Genomic DNA, 24,737 nt, shown 5'->3' with positions numbered 1-24,737 from the left:
CCTACCATCTGCCGACAGCCATTCACTGAACCCATTTGATAGCAGTTTCGCCAAAGGAAAACTCCAGACTCTGAGAAGGAGCACACGTCCTGTTGTGGTCCACACAGGACAGACACGTGGTTACCACTAAACCGTAAAGGCTCTCGTCGCTCCTTAAGGTGTGGAATAGTTTACTCCACCGTTTGACACAGACTGGAGTGTGATGTGAGAGAAACCTGGGAGGTTCGTGACCGAAGGGAAGCTTTGATGGAAAAGAACCCTTGATAAATCACCGAGGGAAAATGAAAACTTAATGCTCTCTGATATTCATTTAACAAATATTTACCCAGCTCCCGCCCTGGGCCAGGTGCTGACACCGGCCCAGGAACTCACACTGAGATGAGGCCACCTTCGGCTGCAGGTAGCTAATGAACTGATCAGAAGAAGTGCTCCCTGTTTGTAAGGATTTAGACATCCCCTGCGCTAACACCAGAATTGGACACGTCCAGGTTGATTGCTTGGAAGATGTCTTCAAAGAAATACAAATTGGGAAAATTCCCTTCTGCCAATTAGTAGTCTATATAAAGACATCTAAACCATGCCAAAAAAATGTAATTTTGACCTTTTCAGAAAAGAGAAAAAATGAGGGAGGACATATTTTCTCTCCAGTTGCTCTTTAAAAAAAAAATAAAACTGCTAAGTTACTGAAAGAAATCATCTCTAATTAATAGCTCTAACATTTGGGATGTGTCACATTTCTAAGATGTTTACACAATTTTCTTCTCAAACCCATTATGAAAAAGATACAGTTTTTCAAATATATTTTCTATCTGTACTCACTGCCAAATGGTGTGCTTCCAGTGAATTCAATAAGAGCTTGTAGCAAATATGGTGGTCTAAGGGTCCACTCTGTGTAGTCTCCACCAAATAAAAACCAAAGAAAGTGACAGGTATCCTGGAAACCACGATGAGTAAATGCACCTTGTCCTATCTCTCAGCTGGACACAGCAGAGATCAAAATATGTCCTTAAGCTATACTTCCTGGCATATAAATGCTTAATAAATGTTGGCCCACATATGCCGTGTCTGGGTCCCAGATAAGTGAAATGAGTTACCTAAGGTCATATAGCTAAGTGGCAGTAAAACCAAAGCTAAGTGCCCATCAATGTTCCTTTAATGTCATTAGGCTCCTTCTTTCGTCCACAAAAAGATGAAACAGTGTCTCTTAGTGCCTGAGAGAGCACAGTGCTCTAGAGTCAGGTTGCTTGGGTTCAGATCCCAGCTTTGTCATTTGCTAGCTTTAGCTGTGTGGCTTTAGGGAAGTTGATTAGTCTCTCTGTTCCTGTTTTGTTATCCGTAAATAAAGATAAATAATACTTGTTCCGTTTTCAAATGGTTGTTGAAGATAAAATAAATTAATAGATGGCACAGCGCTGGCCACTCAACAAAGGTAGCTTTTGTGTTGTTTTGTTTTGTTTTCCTCTGTGAGTATTTAGAGAGCATGGTGAATGCACTGGTGTTCATTCAGGATGTCGGTTCTGGCTGACAGCGTCTGGTATAAAAATATGGTGCTTGCATCGATTCCACTAACAGAGTCCCCTTTGGAGAGCCACAGGTCCAAGCTAATGGGCAGGAGTATGGATGAGTGCTAATACTTCTAAATTTTTTCTCCTCCTTGGCACACATGGAAAAAGATATATTTGTGTAGCACACGGAGGTAAAGCAGATAAGGCTGCTTGAGGCTCCAGTCTCCCAGGTTCGGTCCACTGGTTTTAACGACTGAAAGAGCAAATGGTTCAACCCACCTGCCACCCTTCAGAGGCCCATCAATTGGGAAGAAGCTCTGCTGAGAGGTGTGTCAGCATCTCCCAGATGTATTAGTTCTAAGTAGGAATATGGGGTTGTCCCCGTAACGAGGGGCCAGTTTGCCCCAACCAGGCTCCTCTGGAAGGTGTCTGGAGAATTTCTGGGCTGCTTGGTGGGCTACAGAGAAGCTGCTCCTCCCTCCAGGATCCTGCTATGTATGAAGCTGCCATGTGCCTGGGTAGGTACGAGTCACTCAGCGTACAGGCAGCACATCAGTGTGCCGTGAGCAATCCAGAGAAGATGCCAGCAGCCGTCTTACCCACTTCCTGTTACAGGGAAGGAAACTGGGGCCCAGAGCAACTGTCCGAGGTTCCTCTGGAGGTTGGGGCAGAAGTGACACTGGGACTCTGTCAACAACAACTCAGGGTGCTTTTTGCTGCCCCCTTGGGGACAGTGGATACCTTGGGTGATGTTTCAGGTTGGAGAGACCCACCTGCCCCCAGAGGCCAAAGTCACACCTTCTTCTGCACACAATGTGGCACTGTCTTGGAGGCAACGCCTCCAGGTGGCAGCCAGGGTGGACCAGGGACCCAGCTCACAGGACAATGTGGGGGGACAACCAGCACAGTTTCTTCTGGAATGTCTCCTCCATTTGCAGCAGAACCCTTCTCCATCCTTCCCTCCATGCCCTAAGCGCCAGGCCTGCAAGCCCTGCTTACTCTGCTCTAGAAAGCTCCCAGAGGCTCCTCGCCTCACTCACTCCACTGGCTTATCCAGGCCCAGCGCCATTGCAGAAAGGGACTGGAGTCTCTCCACCAGTCTGTCCTCTACACAGCATGCAAAACGAACTTTCTGCACTGTAACTGCAGTCATGCTGTATCCTTGCTTAAGCCCTTTCCCCAGGGCCTTGTTACTCTCCAGAAAACCCGGCACAAGTAATCTTTCTTAACTGGCATCAGCTTGGCTTCTTAGCCTCACCTCCTGCTATTTCATCCTCACTCCTGTTCCCCCTGCCACCTTGCTCATTCAACCACCATTCCTGTGCTCATACTAGTTTGTACGCCTACAATAGCCATTTCTACCTTTTCACTTGAAAAAGTTCCACAAAACAAATTAAAAAAACAATAGCAAAATAACATACCTCCACTGATTCAGAGCCATCCGAGTTCTAAATGCAAGCAATCCAACCATGTGAAGCAAAAATAAATGACTAAATAAATAACAGGAAAAAATTTACTGGACTGTATCATTGAAAAGTTCAGTGGTAGATGCAGCTTCAGGTGTGGCTGGAACCAGAGGTTCAAATGATACCATAAGGGATTTGTCTCTCTTTCTGTCTACTTGTAACCTCTGCTCATCTTGTCACCTCGCCTCATCTTATCTTTCTTTTGTGCATTGGCCTCATTCTTACACATACTTCTTTGTGACCAAGCAGCATGGTCATAAGTAGCCTCAACTTATAGCCAGAGCCAAATTATTCATTAGCCTAGTAGGCACAGTACCTTGGGCACACAATGCTTTTAGGGGCCCACAGAAATGTTTAATTTCTTTTAAACTCAGAAATAAAAATGAACCTGTAGTAAAATAGTTTAATTTAATATGTGGTATTAATTTTTATACAAATGCAATAATAAAGAATAACTTTTCATTTTCTTATAGAGAAGTGATAAAGGCACAGGTGCTCACTTCAGGCACATAAAAGTCATAGTATGGCCCCACTTCACTCTCAAAAGGGAAGAGAAACCCTTCTTCTCAGTTTCCATGTGATAAACCTCAGGGTAAACTCCGCTGGTCCCTGATTGGATCATATCCCACAACAAATCACCCTACGTGAATGGATGGAGAACTTTGAATGGCCAGGCTTCTGTCTCAGGTCCACCCCGGAGGGGAAATATCAACCATACAGACATAGGAATGGAGTTTCCCGTAAGAAAAAGGATTCTGTTTCAGGAATGGTTGATAGTTATCAACACATAACTATCTGACCGAATGCTCCCCTCCTACACCTATGCATTCTCCTACACCTTCACTAACCCTCAGAGAATCAGTTACTTCCACCTCCGTAACTGACTGAATCATGGTGTTTCCTACACTGAGGTGTGAGCTCCTTGAAGACAGAAGGAGTAGGCAATAGAATTCTGGTCTACAGGGATGAGCAGAGAGTGTGTTTAGCTCCGCCCGGGCTGTGAGCAGGAGACTTTCCATCTGGTTCTTAATGGCAGGAAGTCTTCCTGGAGGAAGGGGTGTTTTAGCTGGGTTGAGAGATGAGGAAGGACTCCAAGAGACAGAGGTAAAAGGCACCAGGATGGGAAGGAAGTAGGGTGCAGAGAAGAATGTAGCAGGAGATAAGCTGAAAAGACAATGGGATGAGATCTCGGGGGACCGTGAGTGACACACAAATGAATTTGGGACTTTACCCTGCAATCCAAGGCTCTTAATCGCAGTCCACAGAGGGGCTGTAGAGAGCCTGAAATGGAGTGTGAAATGTTGCATCTTGGGGCCTTTTTCTGCAGGGAAGGTCCATGGCTTTTATCAGATTTCCAAAAAGCATCTCTGTCTTAAATGCTTGAGAATCACTAGTAATGGACAGGTGTGCAAGCACCTGGAGCGAGGAGGGCCACAAACGGGATCAGCACAGAATGTTCTAGAACAAAATCAGCCCCGCTCTGGCTACTGGTGCATGGAAGGTGGGCTAAAGGAGAGCACAGAGTAGGGCGAGCTGTTAAGAATCTGTTTGAGGCCTCGAAGTGGGAGGTGATGTGGACTTCAAATAAAGCAGTATTGGTTAAAGAAATAAATAAAAATGAGAAATCATTGGAATTCGAAGGTATCACAGCAGTGACGTGAACAGGGGCGTTCTGCATGGGGGAGCTGATGGCGTGGGAGGGAAAGTAACTCTAAGACTTCCAGTTCATTATGATCTTGTCGCAGGATGGTTAACAAATTATTTTTGTTATTGCTTTTCATTTCCTCCTTCCCATTTAGAGAGCGTCTTTTTAAGCAGAAGTTATTTAATTTCAAAGTGAAGAATGTTTTAAGGGTGAAGGTCTCTGATGTACATAAATTTCCACTTTCTGCCTTTTCTTTGAATGCAACGCTACCCTTCCGTCTTGCTCTACCATTACCCCGTGCGTCCATTTGTTGAACCGATTTCTCTCAGTTTTTCATGCTCTGAGAACATCTTTTAAAGTACGCACAGGAATATCAAGGCCTTTTGCTTTTCTAAATCCTGACTTTGACGCCCTCCACAGCTACCCGCTCCCTTCCCCAGGGCTCAGCAGCTCAGAGCGGCTGCCTTTCAGCATCGAGGAGAACGGGGGCACGCCGTTCACTACCAAAGCTTCGGGAAGACACCACCACCACCACCACCACCACCAGCACCAGCACCAGCATCACCCCAGCTATGGCCTCTCGCTGACCCTGGAGAACAAGGAGGGGCCTCTGAGGTCCCCAAACTCCAGCACTAAATCGCTTACAAGTGAGTAGAGCTCAGGGAGGGTAGGGCGAGGGGAGCTACAGGTCGTGGCAGGCATCCCTACATTCTCCAGACACACACTTCAAGTGCAGCACGGGCCGTTGGTAATGGCAGTGCTGGGTTCCCAGGTCTGGGCAGGGGCAGATGAGAGCCTTGAGCACTTAGGTAGGAACAACTTAGGGAGTACGGTTTACCAGTAAACTCTGATTTCATTGCAAGGTAGCAATCCTCTCTCCACCTCCTCATTCCTTAGCAGACCCGGCACTGGCTCAGAGCGATGGACGACAGAAGGAGGGGAGTGAGGCAGCCAGAATCTCTGCTTTCCTACTTTCAGGAAAAACCACTCTACCCCCTTTCTGACATTTCTCTTCTGAGAGCAATGTGACCTCAAGTGGACCCAGAGTGCAGTGACAGGTCCCCGCGAGAGAAGTTATGGAAATGCAGACAAAGCAGTTAGAGACATCCTTAGCAATATCTGTTAAAACTAAAATAAAATAGGCTTGGATGTTGCATGTCTGTATTTTATTTTTCTAGAAATTCGCTTTTTTTCTATTTCACCCAAGACTTGGTCTGTGACAGGCGGGCTGGAAAGAACTGATTCTTTATCATATGTGGTTTGAAAAGGCACTCAGATGGAGGCAGGAGCCAAGAGGCTGTGATTCTTATCCTCACTATTGAGTCAAATGCCCTTCTTGGATCCTCAGTTTTCTTGTCTGGGAAGTGGGGTAGAGGGTGTCCAGATGGATGGCCAAGAAACCTTCCAGCGCTGACATTTCATGAGTCTGTGAGCTGGTGAAAAGAAAGAGACATTGTACCTTCTCCCTCTGACAACAGAAATAATTCTGGGTTGGCTGAGCCAGAAATGGGACCTCGTTGTCCCCTTGGTGTTGAAGAATCAGATCTCTGTCCCCCCCCCCCATCACTAGCCACACTGCCCTTGCCCCAAGGGCAGTGACTGATCTGTTGGTAGCTGGGTAACTGCACCAGCCTCAAAAGGGCTCCTCCAGCACAGTCTCTGAATCATAGTGACCAGGGCAAGAACTTTCACCAGCGAGCTCTGACCAGATGCCTTGAGACCCTCCCATGGTTCTTTGCTGTCCTGGGATAAAGCCCACACTTCTGAGCGTAGCCACACAGACCTTCACAGCCTGGCCCCTGCCAAGGTCTCCAGCCTTCCCCCGACTCCTCACTATACATCAGCCACAGGGAACTATTTCTCTCAGGGAACACTGTGCTGTGTCCCAGCTCTGTTCTTCACACCTGCTGTTCCCACCGCCTGAAATACGTTTCTCCACCCTAGCAAACCCCTACACATCCTTCAGGAACCAGCTCAAGTGTTGTCATCAAAAGGGTCTCTAACATCCGTCTCTGATTCCTAGCTTTAGAATACCTTCCCTCTCACTCCCATAGCAATTAAATAAGCCTTTTATCACTCTTCTGTGGAGTGATCCGCACATGTGTCTCTCATTCATCTCTTCATTCCAGCTCCCCAGGTCCCAATTGCAAACGATTCTTGGCACGAGTTTTAGTATATAATGAGTGTTGAATATTTAACGTCTTAATGGGTAAAGACTAGCTAGTGGGAGGAGTGGTGGTGAACGAATCCAAAGCAGTACAGAAATGGAAATCAAAATGAATTTAACTTTGGAATTACACCTGAGTTTTCAAGGGCACATTCATATGCCTGGTAGCCTGAACACTCATCTTTCCCATTTGCATAGTGCTTTACCATGAATAAAGCCGCTGTACATGAAGGACCTTGTTTTTTATTCACAACAATTCTGCAAGGTAAATAATTTTATTTTCAATTAAACATGGCTTAGAGGCTCAGAGAGGTAGAGTGATTCACCCAAGGCCACCCACCCAGCTCCTCTGAGAGGGAGTTAGGCACATCTGCTAGTGTGTACTCAAGAGATCCGAGCTGCCAGGGGAGGAAGCAAGCAGAAAATGTGCTGGTGGCCAGGCTCTGACAAGTGTCTTTTACCACTCGTATCCCTCGGTCCTTTCCACCTTCCCTTATTCATCCCCCTTGCCTCTCGCAGAACTGACTCCGGGAGCACCTGCCCTGTTCAGTGAGACGGTCACCCATCTAAAGAAGCTGGAACTGGAGACTGTGAAGGCCGCTGGACCCTGGTCTGCTCTGCATATCAACATAAATAAGGTGCTGCGGGCTTAGCGGGGCGATGAGCGTGGGTCTGGGCTCACTTCAGACCGCTGAGTATTACCCCGGCCTGCCTCCTAACCCTGTGCCTTGGTCTTGGAGGGGTTTCTACTCAATCCTTTCTGACGTTTCTGCCCAGTGTGACTTAGTTCTGGAGGCTGGGAAGTCCAAGATCAAGGTGCGAGCTGGTTTGGTTCCCTGGTGAGGGCTCACTTCCTGGTTTGCAGAGGGCCACCCTCTTGCTGTGTCCCCAGTTTCCAGGACAGAGTGCCCTTTCTCTCTTCCTCTCCTTACAAAGCCACTCATCGCATCACGAGGTCCCCACCTCATGACCTCATCTAAGTCTAATTGCTCCCTAAAGGCCTCGCCTCTGCCTATCATTACCTTGGGGGTCAGGGCTTCTACATAGGAATTTTTGTGGGGTGGGCACAGTTCAGTCTGTAGCGCTTCCTGTCTCTCTCGGACTGACGTTCAGTGACTATTTGCGGATGGAAGGAAGGGGAGGGTGGAAGGAGGGAGGGAGGGACAGGGCAGAGCCAGGCTCTCTGTTGGCTAGATCTGTTCTCATCCAGATGGAGAGCCTTATAAAAGTCGAGTTTTATCTTAGAACTGCAGAACATTGGTGCTGGATTTGGTCAGTCATTTAGTTCAACCTTCTCAACAGCAGACGAGAGGAAGGGAGATTACTTTCTCCAGGTCACACAGTGGGGACTGAATCTGAGCACCCCTGACGCCTTGGGCAGGTGCCCTTTGTTCTCCACGTGGTCTTGATTTTCTCCTCCAGGTTTCTCCATTTCAGTACTGGTGACATTTCAGGCTGACAATTCTTTGCTGTGTGTGTGTGGGGGGGGGTGGTGCTGTCCTGTATGTTGTAAGATGTTTGCAGCACCCCTGACCTTGACCCACCAGATGCCAATACCAGCCCTATCCAAGTGTAAAAACTAAAGTGTCTCCAGACAGTGCCAAATGACCCTGGAAAGGCAAAACTGCCCTTGTTTGAGAACCGCTGTTGTGAACATATTTTCATTTTTAAAGTCCCCAAAGGAACAGCCTTTGTCACTCCCCAGTCATTTCTTCTGCTCTAACGCTTAGCTTTGCTCTTTTGCAAGAGGGAATAGGAAGAGTTTGGAGGATCTGGCCTTACCAACTCCTCCTCCTTTCCTTTGCTGGGGACCATGGAAGTGTCATACCTCCCACCTGGGCTGTTCCTCCACCCTAGCTGCCCTCTAGTCCACAGCAGACTTCCAGAGCTTCTCAGAAGACCCTCACTCCCTTGTGCTCCTCTCCCCTGCCAAAAGTCCTTTCGATCCTTAATGGGACCCCAACGTCAAAGCCCCCCTCGCCTGCTTTTCTTTTATATTACCCTCCCTGAGGGCCAGCTGGAAAGAATTCTCCCTGCGGAATGGCACTTACTCATTCGATCCACAACTCTTTGTTGAGCAAAGTACCTGTACCTGTACCAGCACTGGGGCATCAACCCAGCACATCATTCATGTGCCCTCCTAGACTTGTCTTTCTCCATCTCTTGGCTTTCCACTCTTCTAATGCAATGAACACAATCAGCGTTTTAACAGAGGTTTACCCAGAGTTTGACAGAATCCAAGCACATTTGGTGAGGAAGTATAGCATCTAATACCAGAGAACTCAGAAGCTGCATGTAATTTGTAGTCGCCATGAGTATTGGTGGGATGTGGACAACAGTGGCTTGATCTGGGCTGAGGCGAAGCTGAGACAGCTGTGAGTTATTAAGCTTCTCTCTGGAGCTTAAACTATAATGTCCCTCCTTTCTCTTCCACTTGAAGAAATGTATCAGTAAGCAAATACTAGGCTAAAGTGATGTCAGATAACCTTGACTTTGGCCTCGCACAAATATATTAGTGGCCTTGCAAAGTATATTACTTCACACTGTAATTTTTTATCATTAATAAAACATTCCTTGGATCAGACTTCCTTACTGATCATAATACCACAATTGGGACCAATGTCTTCCGATGACCCTTAAGGTTTTTTTCCAGCCTCATGGCTCAGGAATCTACTGATTCTTTTAAGCACCTATTCTTGATTTAATAGTGAGAAGACATTTTCATTTCCCAGTTCCAAAGCAGTATCCAAAATTATCACAAGGATTTAAATCTCATCAGAGTTCAAATGTGTAAACAATTTGTATCAACAATTTAAAAATGCATCTGATCATTTCTCTATCCCCACGCACATTCCCAAATAAGTGGACCATTTCCAGTGATAAGCCCGAGTGTCATTCATGAGTACATTTTGAAATCTGTATTTCCACGTTGAACAAGAAAGCAGCTTTTCACAATTCAAACTGAATGTAAAACACAGACTATGGCCCTGCAGAAGAGAAAGCTCAGTGTTCTCAGAGCCACCCTCCAGGCCAGAATTGGGGTCTCCTTGTCATCTAGATGGTTCTTGCCCCTGAAGACGCCTTTTATGCAAACATGCTCACATGCTACTCACATTTTCCAAAATTTAGATTGACCTCCACCCAAGTCAAATCGGAGAGCTGAACAGTAGGTCTCACTTTGTCCAGATCAAACAGGAGCAAGCCAGCTTGAATTTTATGTCTGAAAATCAGTTTACAGTTACTAAATTCAAGGGGGGAATCAACTGAATTCTCAGTCTTTTCTTAATTTAACAGCATTCAGTTTTTTTTAAAAGCAGGTCTTCGGTCATGACTGTGAGTGTAACTGAATTCCCTTAGCAATGGTCAAAAACCTCAAATGGGCTTTGCAAAGTATTTAATTTTTATGTTCCAGTATATCATTCACCAAAGTAAATCTGATCTTAAAATTAGCTCTTCATATACTGGGGAAAACACCCATTCTGGTAGTAAACAATTAATCTAACAGGATTTAGAAAAACAAGGTAAATTATCCTAAACGTGTACTGTAAACCTCATCTTTCAAAATAAATTTCTTATTTCCCTTTGGAAACTTCTAAATCTCCTAAGATAATGATTCCAGTCCAATGAGTCAGTTTTTTCACACCCAACTCGATGGCTTAAGATCATTTGTGTCCTCATGTCTGATGTTCTTTCTCAGTTATGTATTTTCTTTCCTCACCAAAGAATCTAACATGAAAGCGTCATTCATATCTTACTTGCTCATTTGAGCATCATCACAGTCTTGTGAAGGAAGAAACTGAGGCTCAGCAAGGTTGAGGGGAGCCAGTGCAGCTTCGAGGTCAGGGCTCCAGCTTCGGACTCCCCCAGTCCTGGGCGTGAATCTCAGCTCTTCTTTGGACTTCCTGTGTGACCTTGGGCAAGTGACTTACTATCTCTGTGCTTTGTTCTTTCCATCCATAAAATGGGGACAGTGATGGTATCTCCCTCCGAATGGAATTCAGCACAAAGGAGATGGCTGGTCAGTGCCTTGCCCATAATAAGGGGTCACAACTATGAGCTACTAGCATTGTTGTTCTCTTTGCCGTCATCACCTTGTTTTTTATCACGCTAGTCCGGGAAAGGGCTGAGATTCAAATCCAGGTCTTCTGTCTCTGCTAATCTTGCTGTTACATGCAATTGCTGAGTTCTGCTCAGTGGACCAGATGTCACTCTGTGCATTTGGAGGGCCCACTGAGTCTCTAACCCACAGGTGGCAGACACAAAGCCCACGGGCCAAGTCCAGCCCTCCACCGTGTTTCATTTGGCCCGGCACCTTGTTTCTGCCCGGTGGCAGCACCGAGCTCTCGCTTAACTGTTAAGGAGTAGTTATATTTGTACAGTCCTAAAGTTACATTTGGCCCTTTGAAGGCAACCACGAGGCCGATGTGGCCCCCGATGAAAGTGAGTTTGACAGCCCTGCTATATTCTAGGCCCTCTTTTCTTTATTAAATGATGTCAATCAGCTAATTGCCTGATAATTCCTCCAGGGCCTTCATAATGCTCCTGCGATGAGGAGCGGTGTGCTCCACAGGGCTTTTGAGTGAGTGCATGAGATTAATTTTGGAACCTGCAGAATTTGAGGGCCTTTAGATCATTTTTGTTCTTGCCCTGGTACATTGTGGCTGATATGCTGCATTTAGTCCCAATATCATGAAACTGAGTTTTAGCAATCATATCGCCTTGTATCTTTCATATTAAATACATGTCTTCTAGCCCTGGCCAAGTGACTCAGTTGACTGGAGCATTGGTTCATGCACCAAAAGGTTGAGAGTTTGTCTCTGCCTTCCCTGCCCCCGCCCCGGTCAGGGCACATACCTACATTGCAGGTTCAATCCCCCGTCCAGGGCACATTTAGGGGCCATCGATTTATGTTTTTCTCTCTCTCTCTCTTTACCTTCTTCTCTCTCTAAAATCAATAAGCATGTCCTCAGGTAAGGATTGAAGTAAATAAATACATAAATACACAAATAAACAAAATACATCTCTCTAATGATAACTATATATCATTATCATCTGCACTGGCTGTTTACTGAGTGCACACTGTGTGCGCCCTTGGAATAAGCAATGACCACAGTAGGCAGGTTCACAAGAAGACATTATTTCCCTGAGTGTGATGTGCCATCCAAGATGATTTCGGGTTATAGACACAGATGAGTATTTTTTGTAGTTATGTACCTATCATGATGTATATAATAATACAAAGAATGGTCACCAGCCTATGGTGTCCGATATTATTGCCCAGAGCACACTTAAAATAGGTAGCTCCGGGGCAATCCACCTTAACTGGATCGGACGGCAAAAATGGTAAACTGGGGAAGTCTGGGACACTCTATGGTGAGGCAGCATAGGGACACATTTCTCATTGAGAATCTCATTTTTCATCAAGATTTACTGTAAATACACCAAGGAATATTTTGTACTTTTTCCCTTGACCCAACAAGTCACAGAATTAGATCTTTATAGGTCGAGGTAGCAGTTGTGGTGGAGATAGCACTGCCCTGGGGTGTGGAAAACTCGAAGCTTGGGCCCTGGACCTGCCTCTGGATGTAGCCACATGACTCTCCATGAGCCTCTTCCCTTTGAACCGTCACCCCATCTTCTGGCTCCTGGGCTCCCTAAAGTACCCTCCCCCTACTTCTCACGAGAATGAAGGGAGGTGCTCGCGAATCCTTTGCAGATAGTAAAAGCGCCGATGCTAGTGTAAGGATTTGGTGAGAGACCTGTCTATATGCTCAAGGCTGTGTTATTTGCAGTTATGGTTAATAGGAAAGGCTAACATATATGCTTTTCTTTTTCTTTGCTTCCAATCTGTTGTGTTTTGGCTCGTCACAGGCTGAAGAAAAAAAAGTTTCTGAGAAGACTCTTCAGACCCCACTCTTGCCTTCCCCCGTGGCCGATCATGTGAAGTGTAACATTTTGAAAGCCCAGCTGGAGAATGCTTCCCGCGTGAGTGCCCAGGTGTGTGGATCACATGCATTCCTTTGACTTCACCCAGCAGGATTTCTTCCAGGCCGTAGAGAAGTCTAGGATGTGGGTCAGGGTCCAGCCAGGAGGCAGGAACCACACCTGTTATGTGAAGAGAGATTTTATTGTATTTTATTATTTTAAGATTTTATGTATTTATTTTTAGAGAGAGGAGAAGGCAGGGAGAAAGAGAGGGAGAGAAACAGTGTGTGGTTGCCTTTCATGTGGCCCACACTGGGGACCTGGCCCAGGCATGTGCCCTGACTGGGAATCGAACTGGTGACCCTTTGGTTTGTAGCCTGAGCTCAATCCACTGAGCTACACCAGCCAGGGCAAGAGAGATTTTAATATAAAAAGTTATTAACTGGTGTGCAGGTTTGAATTGGAAAGTAAAGGGGCCAGCTCTGTATGTCGCGATGGGTGTCTGTATGTGCAGAGGGTTGCGCGTCTCCCATTGCCTCCCAGTGTGTGCTCAGCCAGCCCTGCTGGCCGAGTGGGTGTCCTTTCCTCCCCTACCATTCTTTGTGGGACTCACCAGAAGGAGGAGGACAGGCTTCTATCAAAGTCGTATGACACAGTTCCTCCCAGGGTGTTACACTTGTGTGAAAGGACCGATTCTGAAACCCTTTATAAGCGGTAAGGGCTGTGTGAGAGCTGGTTATTATTCCAGATCTAATAGGCGAGGTGGGGGGGGGGTGGTTAAACTGTGGGTTTGGCTTTTCCCGCACCATCCTCTTCTCATTCAAGCATGAGCTGGCACATAGGAGGTGCTCAATGAAAGTATGAAGGCGAGCAATGATTGCTTTTGAATGATGAGGTATTAATCCTCGTGATGGGGAATGACTCAAGAAAACATTTTTTGTTAACTTACATAAACACCTGAGAATATTTGTTATTGACTGAGTGCTTGATAACTACCTCCTTTATCCACCTTCACATTTCTATAATCCTTTGAATGTAGGAGACTTGAGAACACTTTTGCATGCCAAGATTGTTCGTTTTGACAAACCTGCCTCTTTCCTTTCACAGGCTGGAAAGGAGGACTCGACGTTTGTAAATATCAATAAGAAATCGAGTCTTCAGGACGCGAATGTAAGGTCTGTGGCTTCTTGTTTGAATGGGGAAACTGTATCATCAACATGGTCCTCGAAACACTATGCATGAGGGTTTTGCTAATAAAAATCAGAGAAGAAGAAGAAAACTAGGAGAACGGGACCCTGGAGAGGTAGAAAAAGGCTGGCTTCCACAATTTCCTGTAAAAGCTTCAAAAATGCCTTTTCTCAGTTTTGATATTGCTGTACTAACAAAGAAATCACTTCTAGTTGCTTTTCAAGTGTATAGACCTGACGTTGTTACTCAACCCTGCTGAAGTCCTTTAAAGGCTCCCCTGTGCTCTCCATCCAAAGTGGGGTGCAACCCAAACTCCTTAGTAGGGCATGGGAGGCCATTTTTGCCCTGGTTTCTGCTTGCTGTCCCCGCTTGGTTCATTATTGTTCCCCTGGGCCATCAGTGCGCTACTCATGCTGAGCTCCTTGACAATACTAGAACCACAATGTTCTCGCACGCTTCCTGACCACCAGCTACCCAGAGGAAAACCTTTCTCTCCTGATCTCATAGGAAGCAGACATGCTTCCCTGCTCAACCCAAGTGAGTAACCGCCTATAGATCATGGCACACCCCCAACACCTGGGTGGCCTACACCCGGGTGGCATGGTCTTCCTATCATAGTTTTCCGAAATGGGTCCAGGGATGACTGCATCAGTCTCTTGTTAAAAGCAGAGACTCTCAAACAAACAAAGATTCTTGGGTCCTATTCCAGACCTTTCAGATCCTTTGGTTGGGGGCAGGGTGGGAATAGGAACTAGAGTTTCAATAAGCACCCAGGTGATCTAGGAAACTGCTGTGGGAAATTCTTATACTTGATACTAAAAATAAAAATTAATAGTTCTCTATGTCATCTTATAATGCCCAGTTATTCTTGGTATACATTTTTCTTTGCTCCAAAGACACATACCCTGCTACCTTCTGGACTTTTCAAAACCTTAATTCACCTGTTCCCACCCTATCCTACTATCTCTTTACCTATTTTCCAGTGGTGGTTAATAGCATTGTTACCTATTTGTTATCCAGACCTGACACCTGGGAGTCTTTCTCCTAACCTGTCCCCCTCATCCAATTGGTCATCAAATTCTGCCGATTGGGCTTTCATATTTTCTCCCACATCCACCCTCTCCTCTTCATAACTCTAACTATGACCTCGAGCCCTCACCGTGTCTCACCCTGGGTAACTACTGCTGAAGTCTTCTCAGATTCCTCCAGCTGGCCTCCTTCACCAGCGTCTTCTTGGTTGCTCTCAGGGCCTTTCTAAAATGCAAGTCTGACCTTGCCACTCCTTTGCCTGGAACCTTTAGTGACTGCCACTGCCTTCAGTGTAAACCCCTCAGTCTGAGGTCCCTCAGGACCTGGCCCTTGCTCTCCCTCTTCTCAAGCCCCTGCCCTTCCACTGAGACCTTACCTGTCGGGAAGTCCAGGTCTCCACTCTGTCTCCTGCCTGGGAAGTCTTGCCTCCATCTGGATGAATACAGACTTCTCCACGAAGCTTTCCAGATGCTGGCCATTCCACACAAGCAAAGTTATAGGCTCCCTTGGGAGACTCTGAATTCTGCCCGGACTGTGTCCAGTTGGGTCAGGGGTTCCAGCTTGAGGAAATCATGAACCCAGAATACTCTGACTCTAATCCCTTATTGGCTCATTCATGTGTTTATTCAACAAATATCTACTGAGCACGGGGCACATACCTATCACCCTGTTAGGCCCCGAGTAGAAGAGAAAATGGACACGGTAGCATTAACTTGCCAGAGGTCCCTTGCTGAGGACCTCAGCTTTCTCTGATGTCCTTTGGTCTCAGGAGGTAATGTCTTATTTTTGAAATGAAAGCAGTCATGACCACTACAAAAATGTGTGAGAGCTTTTCCTTAAAATCACCGTGTGTAGTAGGGCCCATTGCTTATCTGGCACATTTTCTTGAGGAAATCTAAAAGTGCTGTTTACTGTTTCACATTTTCACATATGCATTGAATTAAAATGTTTTAAAACAAGTCTTAAAGGCCTTCTGGTCATGCATTTTTTTCACATTAACTACTCTATGGTTATAGGTATAGATAAATAGAGATATAGATATATTTCTGAGAATATGTTTAAAATAAGATGACTACAAGATTACTTGGAAGCAAAAATTGGTTCTCCACAAATACATCATTTCTCACTTTAGTAGTAAGGCCTGGTAATGAATCAAACCCTGATATTGGGGACGGGTGTTTTGGGCGGGGAAATTTTGTCGGATACCTCAATAGCACTCAGTTCCTGCTTGCTGTATTTTCTTTCTTGTGAGTTTGGGTTTTGTTTTTGGATTTCCTATGACATTCTTTAAAAATTGTATTTAATTAGTAGGGTGGGGAGGAGAAAAAATGGGTACCTTGACTATCATTTTTATCAAGGTATAAATGAACTGAGAAAGCAGTCCCCCTACAGCCAAAACAATGCCACAAACGTTTTTGTTGAGGTTGTTCTGTTCTGTTTTGTTTTACATCTTTCATTTATTTATTTATTTATTTAAAAAGGATGGTTCGCATACAATATGATATTAGTTTCAGGTGTACGACATAGTGATTTGATATTTATGTACCTTATGACGTGATCACCATACTAGTCTAGTAACCATCTGTGCAAAGTTGTGATGCAATTATTGACCGTGTTACTGATGGTGTGCATTACATCCCTGTGACTTATTTTACAATCCCTGTCACCTTTTTCACGCATGCTTCCTAACCCCCGCTTCTTTGTCAACCATGCTGTTCTGGTTTTTTTTTTTTTTTTTTTGGTATGTCTTCAGAAGCCCTATTCCTATACGTGTGGAAACGACCCAACCAGCAGTGGAAAAGCCGGAAATCAAGCCTCCCCGAGTGAGGAAGTTAACGAGACAATACAGTTTGTGAGTTCTTACTGCAGGTTTTCAATGATAACGACAAAGGTGATGCTCAATGTTCAGTTATGAATGCTCGTGAGCACTTCAATCATCCCCAAAGAGCCATCCCTAAAAGACAGTTTATTTCCATTTTAGGTTATAACAAGACCAAACCTTTCTCCCTGAAAACACTGCATAGTTGGCATCTGTAGTCATCATGAAACTTTGTGGACAAATCACTACAAAACTTCGTGGCTTAATGAAAACAACCCACAGTTATTATCTCACCATTTCTGTGGGTTGGGAGTCCAGGCATGGTTTAGCTGGGCCGTCTGTGTCAAAGTCTCTCACAAGGCTGCATTCAAGGTCTTGGCCAGGGCTGCAGTCTCCACTGAAGACTCATTCGTGTGGTTTGGGATGGTATTCAGTTCCTCGAGGGCAGTTGGACTGAGGGCCTCGGTTCCTTGCTGGCTGGTAACTGGAGGTTGCCCTCAGTTCCTAAGTGATGAAGGCCTCTCTAGCTTTCTCCATGAGAGAGAGCACACATAAGAGCCACAGAGAGTGCCAGCAAGCCAAAAGTCACAGTCTCCTATCACCTAATCACAGAAATGACATCCCATCATCATTCATCAGAAGCATCTCACTAGGGCCAGCCCACTCTCAAGGGGAGGGACTTCCACAGGGATATGGATACCAGGGGTTTGTATCACGGGGAGTCGTGTCAGAAGCTGCCTTCTCGTCTAATCACTGAACAGTACGAGACCTGTGGGAGGAGCCAAGTGGCCCAGAACCACCAAGGTCTGTCCACTTCTGTTCAGCTGAACAAAAGTTTCTAGGCTACCTACCCTTTGCACTGGGCTGTTCTAGGTACCATGGGGAAAGGACAAAATGACTTTGAGAGTCCAAAAAACAGATTGCAAATACTCATAATCTGAAGAAGGTAGGTAAATGCCGTAGTGAGGGTGGCAGTGGTATTTGTAATAGTAGCAGTACTGACCATCATGGCACGTTTTACTTCTTGACCTTGGCCGCGACATCGTGTCTGGGTGCAGAATTGGTCTGTGAGCTGCAGGAGGATCTTTGGGTGCAATGCAAAGCTTGTGGAGCTCTGATGTGAGATGGAGCCTTGTCCAGTTTACGGCTGGAAGCTCTTGGGGAAATTAGTCCACAAACTTTTCTTCCTTCATCTGTAAAGTGGGTGAGGTGTTTCCTACCTCTGAGGAATCTTGGGAGAGTTGACCCGAGCTAATGTGGGCAAAGCCCCTAGCCGGTGACATGGCCATAGGGTAAAATAGGTGCACTTCCTTTCTTCTCAAGGACCTGCAAGCTTCTGAGAAAAGGTCAAGTTTAAGGGTTCCCAGCACACAAAGTGTAGGACAGAGAACGTGACTCTCAGAGAACGATCCAATTCTGAGGGGCAATTAGGGCAGACACGCCCCACCTCATTAACTTCAGTAGAAACTCCTAGGCAGTATAAGCAGGGCCTTTCCTAAGAAAGCCCAAACGAGTAAGATTCAGATAATTAACAGTCCGAATGATCTCGCAGGGACAAATTAAACCTTGAAAATTCTGCTCCCCCAAGGGTAAAGCTGGTGGGATTCGCCTTTCCTTTTACATTCTGAAATTCAAAGTGTTACTTACTGTCTGCCAGTCAGGATATGTAATCATGTTGGAGACAAAAGCTAATGCATGGCCTAGGAGGGGAGAAAATTTAACCAACTTGCCAAATTGCCTCCTTTAAGAAAACCCCGTGTAAAACCTAGTGTGTTCAGAAGGTGATGAGCTGCTTTACTGTTCCGCAAATAGAGCTTTCCTGTTTATGTAAACATAGTGTAAAAGTCTAAAAAAAAATTCACGCAAGACAGAAAAGTCCAAGGAGAGAAGTAACCAATTCCCTAGACTCACGCCATTAAAAATCAGCAACGTTCCCATTTGATGACTTACTTTAGACAGTTTTCTATGCATATATACTTTTCAAATAGAAAGAAATCATTTTGAAGAAAATAATAGTGCCACACATCAGCTTTTACTTATTCAAGTGTCGTTTCATGAATTTAGCAGGAATTATTTACCTCAAAGCTGAGGTAAAGTTGAAAGACCTGGTGAACTTTAGATATATGTTTCTTTGCCATAAGACCTAAGTTAAGACAAAAGGTTATTTTTCAAAAATAAGAATTTGAAGTCTTTTTAATTTTAGACAGTATCAGTTGACTTTCTTCTGTGAAAGATGACCTATGTTTTTTTATTTTTATATTTTTTAAAAAATATTTTATTTATTTATCTTTAGAGGGGAAGGGAAGGAGAGAGGGAGAGAAATATCAATGTATGGTTGCCCCTGCCAAGGACACACAATGTATTGTGTTTCCCCCGCCAGGAACTGGCCTGCAACCCAGGCATGTGCCCTGACTGGGAATCAAACCGCGATCCTCTGGTTCACAGGCCCGTGCTCAATCCACTGAGCTATACCAGCCAGGGCCAACCTATGTTTTTTTTAAATGGCTTTTTATATAAAATTAAATAATAACTATGCTTTTCAAGTTGCAGTTTTTTTTAATGAGGTAAAAAGAAAGTTTAGTCCCACCCTCCCACTTAACTAGCTGTGTGACCTTGGGTGAGTAATTTCACAACCAGCCGCTGAATACCATCTGTTTCTCTAAAAGTGGAAACCACAATATAGCGTGTTGTGAAAACTAAATGGGCTATTCACGTAGCTGACCTGATTTCGTTCGTCAGCATGAATCCCAGTTCATAGCATCTTATTGATTTTTCCACTTAACTGTTCAAACCCTCCCTGTCCTCCTTTTCGTAATCAAGTCCTAAGTCCTCCTCTTGAGGCCTCTCCATTCACAGAATGACCTCCGATGCCCAGGGCCCCCTCAGGCTGTCCCACCCACACTGCCGCCATATACCATGGCCACATGTTTCCATGAGGCCCACCACTGTGGTGAGGCCACCGTGCGGGACCCCATACAGGCCACATTAGTGCCCACTGGCCACAGGTCTTTCATCTCCACTTTGTCGTTCAGCTGCAGTTCTGAAACTCAACCCTTGTGCCAGGGTGGCCCCAGAAGTGCCACATGGAAACCAACCCTTAGGGGAAGTGTGTCAGGGTCCCCGAGATGACTCTCATGTTTGACACTTCACTAGAGGACTCACAGAGTTCAGAAAAGCTGTTCTACTCTCAGTTAGGGTTCATCAGAGTGAAAGGATGCAGCCCAAAAGAGCAAAGGAAAAAGGTGCACAGAAAGGAGTCCAGAAAGACCAGGCACAAGCTGCCCATTGTCCTCTCTTGGACAGGCCACATGAGCAGTGCTTAATTCTCCCAGAAACAACATGTGACAACATACATGAAACATTGCCAACCAGAGCAGCTCACTCGAGACTCTCGGCATCCAGAGCTTTTACCAGGGGGTGTGGTGGGGGGTGTGGTTCAGTCATGTAGGCATGGAACACTCCTGTGACCAACCTTAGTGACTCAGTCTCTGCCCACCCCTAGAGATAAAACTAACACAGTGTGACCCAAAGCCCTGGGCGTTCATACAAAAACAGGCGTTCGCTGTAAACCACATTGCTAGCACGGACTCTCCGGCGTGGCTCAAGCCCTCAAGTACACACAGATACTCCTATCTGTGGTAGGAGTATAGGGCCCGATAGTCCAAGGGCCCGAAGGCCTCAGCCCAGAGCTGTCTGTGACCAGTGCTTCATCTGGAACGTGCAGCGTTAGTTTTGCACACCCAGGCCTGCTGAGCTAGCTACTTACTGCTCGGGCAGCAGTCTGCTGGCATTAGGGCCTGGAGGCTTGCGTGAATTTCTGTATGTTTGAGAAAGGACTGGGCATACTAAAAATGGGGCATTGATGCCGCTGCTCTGGTCCTGTGCCCGGGTGATCAGATCAGAAGGACGTACCCTTTGGGAGGTCAAACCTCCCCCGCAAGTCCAAGCCTTGGAGATGAGCCAGGGTGCCAGCTCAGACTTCTCTGACCTTCACGGGACGTCCCTTCTAGTGTTCTTTTTCTGCCCGTGTCATCCCATTTCATCAGGGAGATTCTAAGACCAGAGCTACTTGGCCCCAAAACAGAGGTGCCCGACTCCTCCCCATGCTGTGACCAGCGTATCACACCAAAGGGACACTAGCTGTTAGGCCGCAAAAGGGCTTTTACATCCTTTCTCAGAGCAGTAAGTTCCAACAAGCCTGGCACGTACCCTCCAATGGGAGGCCACTTAAAATAATATCCCTTCGCCCTGGTTGGTGTAGCTCAGTGGATTGAGCACGGGCCTGTGAAGCAAAGGGTTGCTGGTTCAATTCCCGGTCGGGGCACATGCCTGGGTTTCAGGCCAGGTCCCAGTAAGGGACACATGGGAGGCAACCACACATTGATGTTTCTCTCCCTCTCTTTCTCCTTCCCTTCCCCTCTCTCTAAAAATAAATAAATAAAATATTAAAAAATAATAATAATATCCCTTTGTTTGCTGGTTCCTTATAAAGTTACACACAGAACTACGGTATGACCCAGGAGCCCCACTCCTACGGGGAATTTCAGTCCAAAAGCATCAAAAGCAGGGACTGGACCAGATACTTAGGCACCAACGTTCATAGCAACACTCTTCATAATAGCCAAAAGGTGGACACCTCCCCAGGCCACTCACTAACAGGTGGGTGGACAAACAAAGGGCCTCCCCTCCGTGCAATGGAACCTCCCTCAGCCGTAAAAGCAGTGAATTGTGTCATGTGCTGCAACACGGGTGGCCCTTGAAAATGTTGTGGCGCATCAAATAAGCCACCTCCAGAAGGACAAATGTGGTACAACTTCACTTCTCTGAGGTACCTAGAGTTGCCCACTTCACCCAGACAGGAAGCAGACCAGATGTCACCACGGGCTGCGGCAGGGAGCAATGGAGGGCGGTTGCTCGGTGGGTGTGGTTACCGCTGGGGATATGAAAAAGTTTGGGGCCGAGATGTGGTGAGGATCGCACAACACTGTGAATGGATCTGTGCCACTGAGTTGCACATTTGCAGATGGATAAAATACTACTGTTTTGTATACCCTTCTGTTAAAAAAAAATCTTTCACTCCCTTGGCAAGTGACAGAAAATCCAGCCCCAATCCAGCCCCAATTTGCTTTGGCAAAAATGCCACTGGATTGGATCCTGTGAGCGGGACCGCTGGGAGACCTCTGTTTGGGGGAGCCCCCCCTGCCCTGGCTGTCCTGCCCCTGCGCCCCCCACCCACTCCCCACAGCCTGCTTATTATTGTAATGAGCAGAGCTGCATGTGCTTTTAGTAACCGCAGTGATGAAGACGACCTCCCTCCAGAGCTGGCCGAGGCAGTAGGCGTGCCCGTGACCACCGCGCCAACCACCACCACCACCACGACTGCCACCACACAAGTCTCAGCTCCACTGGCATCCCCGAAGGTCCACAAACTCAGCTCGCCTCAGGATTCAGAAGGCAAGAGCCAGCTGTCCCCAGGGGCCAAGGTATGGGGACGGAAAGCCCTGAGGAGTGGCTACACTTGCTGGGACTTGAGTAGAAATTAAGTGTATGGCATCCGTGTGCATTTAAAAAAAAAATTTTATTGCTGTGCAATTACAGTTGTCCTCATTTCCCCATCCTTACTCTCCCTTGCCCTTCCCACCCCTCACCTCCCACATTCAATCCTCCCCTTCTGCTGTTCTCAGTGTCCATGGGCCTTCACACATGCTCCTTGATGCCCCTTCCCCTTCTTTTCCCATTATCCCCTCCCTCCTCCCCTCTGGTCACTGTCAGTTTGTTCTGCATTTCCATGTTCTATGTTGCGTGCTTGTTTGTTTTGTTGATTAGGTTCCACTTACAGGTGAGATCATATGGTATTTGTCCCTCACTGCCTGGCTTGTTTCACTTAGCGTAATGCTCTCCAGTTCCATCCATGCTGTTGTGAAGGGTAGGAGCTCCTTCTTTCTTTCTGCTGCATAGTATTCCATCGTGTATTTAAATTTTGCATAATCAACCCTTGTAGGAGACTTGAGCTTGTAAAACAACGTAACGACCACCAAAGCATGTTTTTGCTATAACTGCCCCTGGAAGATAGGCTAAGCATTTGTGAGAGATAAGCAGTATAATATGAAACCATTCGTACTGTACTTTAAGGGAAATTAAAGAGATTTTTGAGGGCGATTTTGATGTCAGAATGTCATCACTACATAGACTGATCACAGGAAAGACAGAACGTGAGAATCGGTTTCCTCCCATAACGGGACGCTTGGAGGAGTAGAATGCAGAGGCAGCCCCATCCCAGTCCTCGTATTGGAGAGCCTGTGCATAGTGTGACGATGGGAAACAGCATTCTATTCAGTAGTTTGGAATTTCAGGAAATTGCCAGCAACGTGAATGGGCTGTGACAAAGGCCTCAAACAAGACATTTCTTTTGGTTTCCTCTGAGTGATGCTTCGCTGTGCTCACTCTTCAGCATCTGGTCCAAACACAGTTGAATCGATCACTCTCCAGGTAGATGTTGAGATGGAGGTGGCTTGGTCCAGGGACCCCACTGAGGCATGGGATCTGCAAAGGGTTGGGGGACACGGGAGGACTGAAGGCAGGACCTGAGGCCCAGACTCAGTTCACAGCTGCTCCTTTCTGATGCTTTATGGCGGCTTGAAATGAGCTGTCAGCCTGCAGCCCTTGTTTCTCCCAGCCTCAGTTTCCTCCTCCTGAGAGTGGGAATAATATCTGCCACCCTGCCCAGCTCATGGACTGGCTTCCGGTCCAGAGGGGGTTAAAGCGCTTATGCAAACCAGAGGAACTGGATGTGGGAGGCTTCTGCGGCTTAGGGATGATGACTCCTGGCAATGTTCCAGTGCCACAGTCCTGGCTCACACCTGCACGACCAACACCCCTCTTTCCCAGGATCCCTTCCCAGCATCTCCGGGAAAGCTTTCAACTCCTCATAGCAACCTGGCCAGCCCCCTCAGCCAGGACTGGCCCAGACTGAAGTCCCTGTTTTTCTGTGGGTCACCTCCTGGTACCTTGAGCTGGGGTCCCCTCTGCTGTGCGGAGCCCCTTGTTCTGCTGTGCCCCACATGTGGACACAGGCTCCTGTCACGTACCCCACCCCCGCCCCCGGGTTGAGACCAAGTGAAAACATGCACAGAACAGAAATGAGTTCAGGAAGGGTGCAGGCGGCAGCATCCTACCAGAGGCCACAGGGCTCCCCCTCCTGGCCGTCTGAGTCCTGGAGGTCCTGCTTGTGTCAGGTGGGTGGGATTCCCCCCCTACCCACCCCCCCGCCCTGCAAAAGGCCTCAAGGACCCCGTGGTGCTGAAACCGGCCCCCGCCCCCCCCCCCCCAGGACAAGAGAATAAAAGTGTTTTCTCCAAAAATAAACGTGACTTTCAGAGGCACCCCTCCTTCATTGTCAAGATTGTGCCCATTACTGTGCTGGGGAGTTAGCTCCTGGAGGCCTTGACCCTCTCAATCCAGGATGGGGGCTTTGCTCTCTCCAAACACGCAAAGGACTCTCTGCAGCATTTTCCCCTCAGCAGACCAGTCAGAGAGCATTCGAAGTGTCTCAGAAACATTGTTTGCGGCTTCCAATAAAAGGCAGTTATCCACCCTACACCCTGCTCCTGCTCATTAAGACTTCAGGGAAAAAAACACGGGAGCTTGCTTTGTGCATTGCCAAGTGAGAGAATGGCGTGGGGAGTTGGCCTCTTAATGAGTTCAGTATTAGAAATGGGGGAGAAGTGGGGCTCGGGAACCTCTTTGTTTTCTAGTGACATTCCACTGTCAACCCCAAAGTGTCACTAACCGGGATATTTTTGTCTGCCTTCCTAGAGTCCCTCTGACCATGGAGGTGCCTTTACCTTGGAGCCAGGCGATCTCCTGATGGACTTCACAGAAGCCACTCCTCTGGTAAACTTCCCATTTTGCTAAAACCAGAAAAGCCACAGTCCATAGAAACGCCTTGGCAGGGGGACAGATGGACAGAGGTGGGCATCGCTGTTGGGAAGGC

General features: G+C 46.7%; 1 protein-coding gene across 3 annotated transcripts in view; it reads left to right on the top strand.

The window, feature by feature from the left end:
* The window catches only part of EPB41L4B (erythrocyte membrane protein band 4.1 like 4B), a 115,827-nt gene that overhangs the window by 75,495 nt on the left and 15,595 nt on the right, over positions 1-24,737 (top strand). For 2 of the 3 annotated variants that reach the window (XM_037047559.1, XM_037047557.1), the window contains exons 16-22: positions 5,037-5,263; positions 7,303-7,421; positions 12,655-12,780; positions 13,816-13,883; positions 16,679-16,777; positions 22,032-22,227; positions 24,560-24,637. In XM_037047559.1, coding sequence (XP_036903454.1) covers positions 5,037-5,263; positions 7,303-7,421; positions 12,655-12,780; positions 13,816-13,883; positions 16,679-16,777; positions 22,032-22,227; positions 24,560-24,637 — 913 coding nt within the window. The remainder of the gene's footprint in view (positions 1-5,036; positions 5,264-7,302; positions 7,422-12,654; positions 12,781-13,815; positions 13,884-16,678; positions 16,778-22,031; positions 22,228-24,559; positions 24,638-24,737) is intronic. The other variant, XM_037047558.1, reaches the window with a different exon arrangement.

This window comes from Sturnira hondurensis, unplaced genomic scaffold (genome assembly GCF_014824575.4).
Source record: "Sturnira hondurensis isolate 20B ecotype Veracruz unplaced genomic scaffold, ASM1482457v3 Scaffold0006013, whole genome shotgun sequence".
NCBI classification, from domain to species: Eukaryota; Metazoa; Chordata; class Mammalia; order Chiroptera; family Phyllostomidae; genus Sturnira; species Sturnira hondurensis.
Note: the sequence above shows the minus strand (reverse complement) of the source record. Positions and strands in the feature narration are given on the sequence as shown.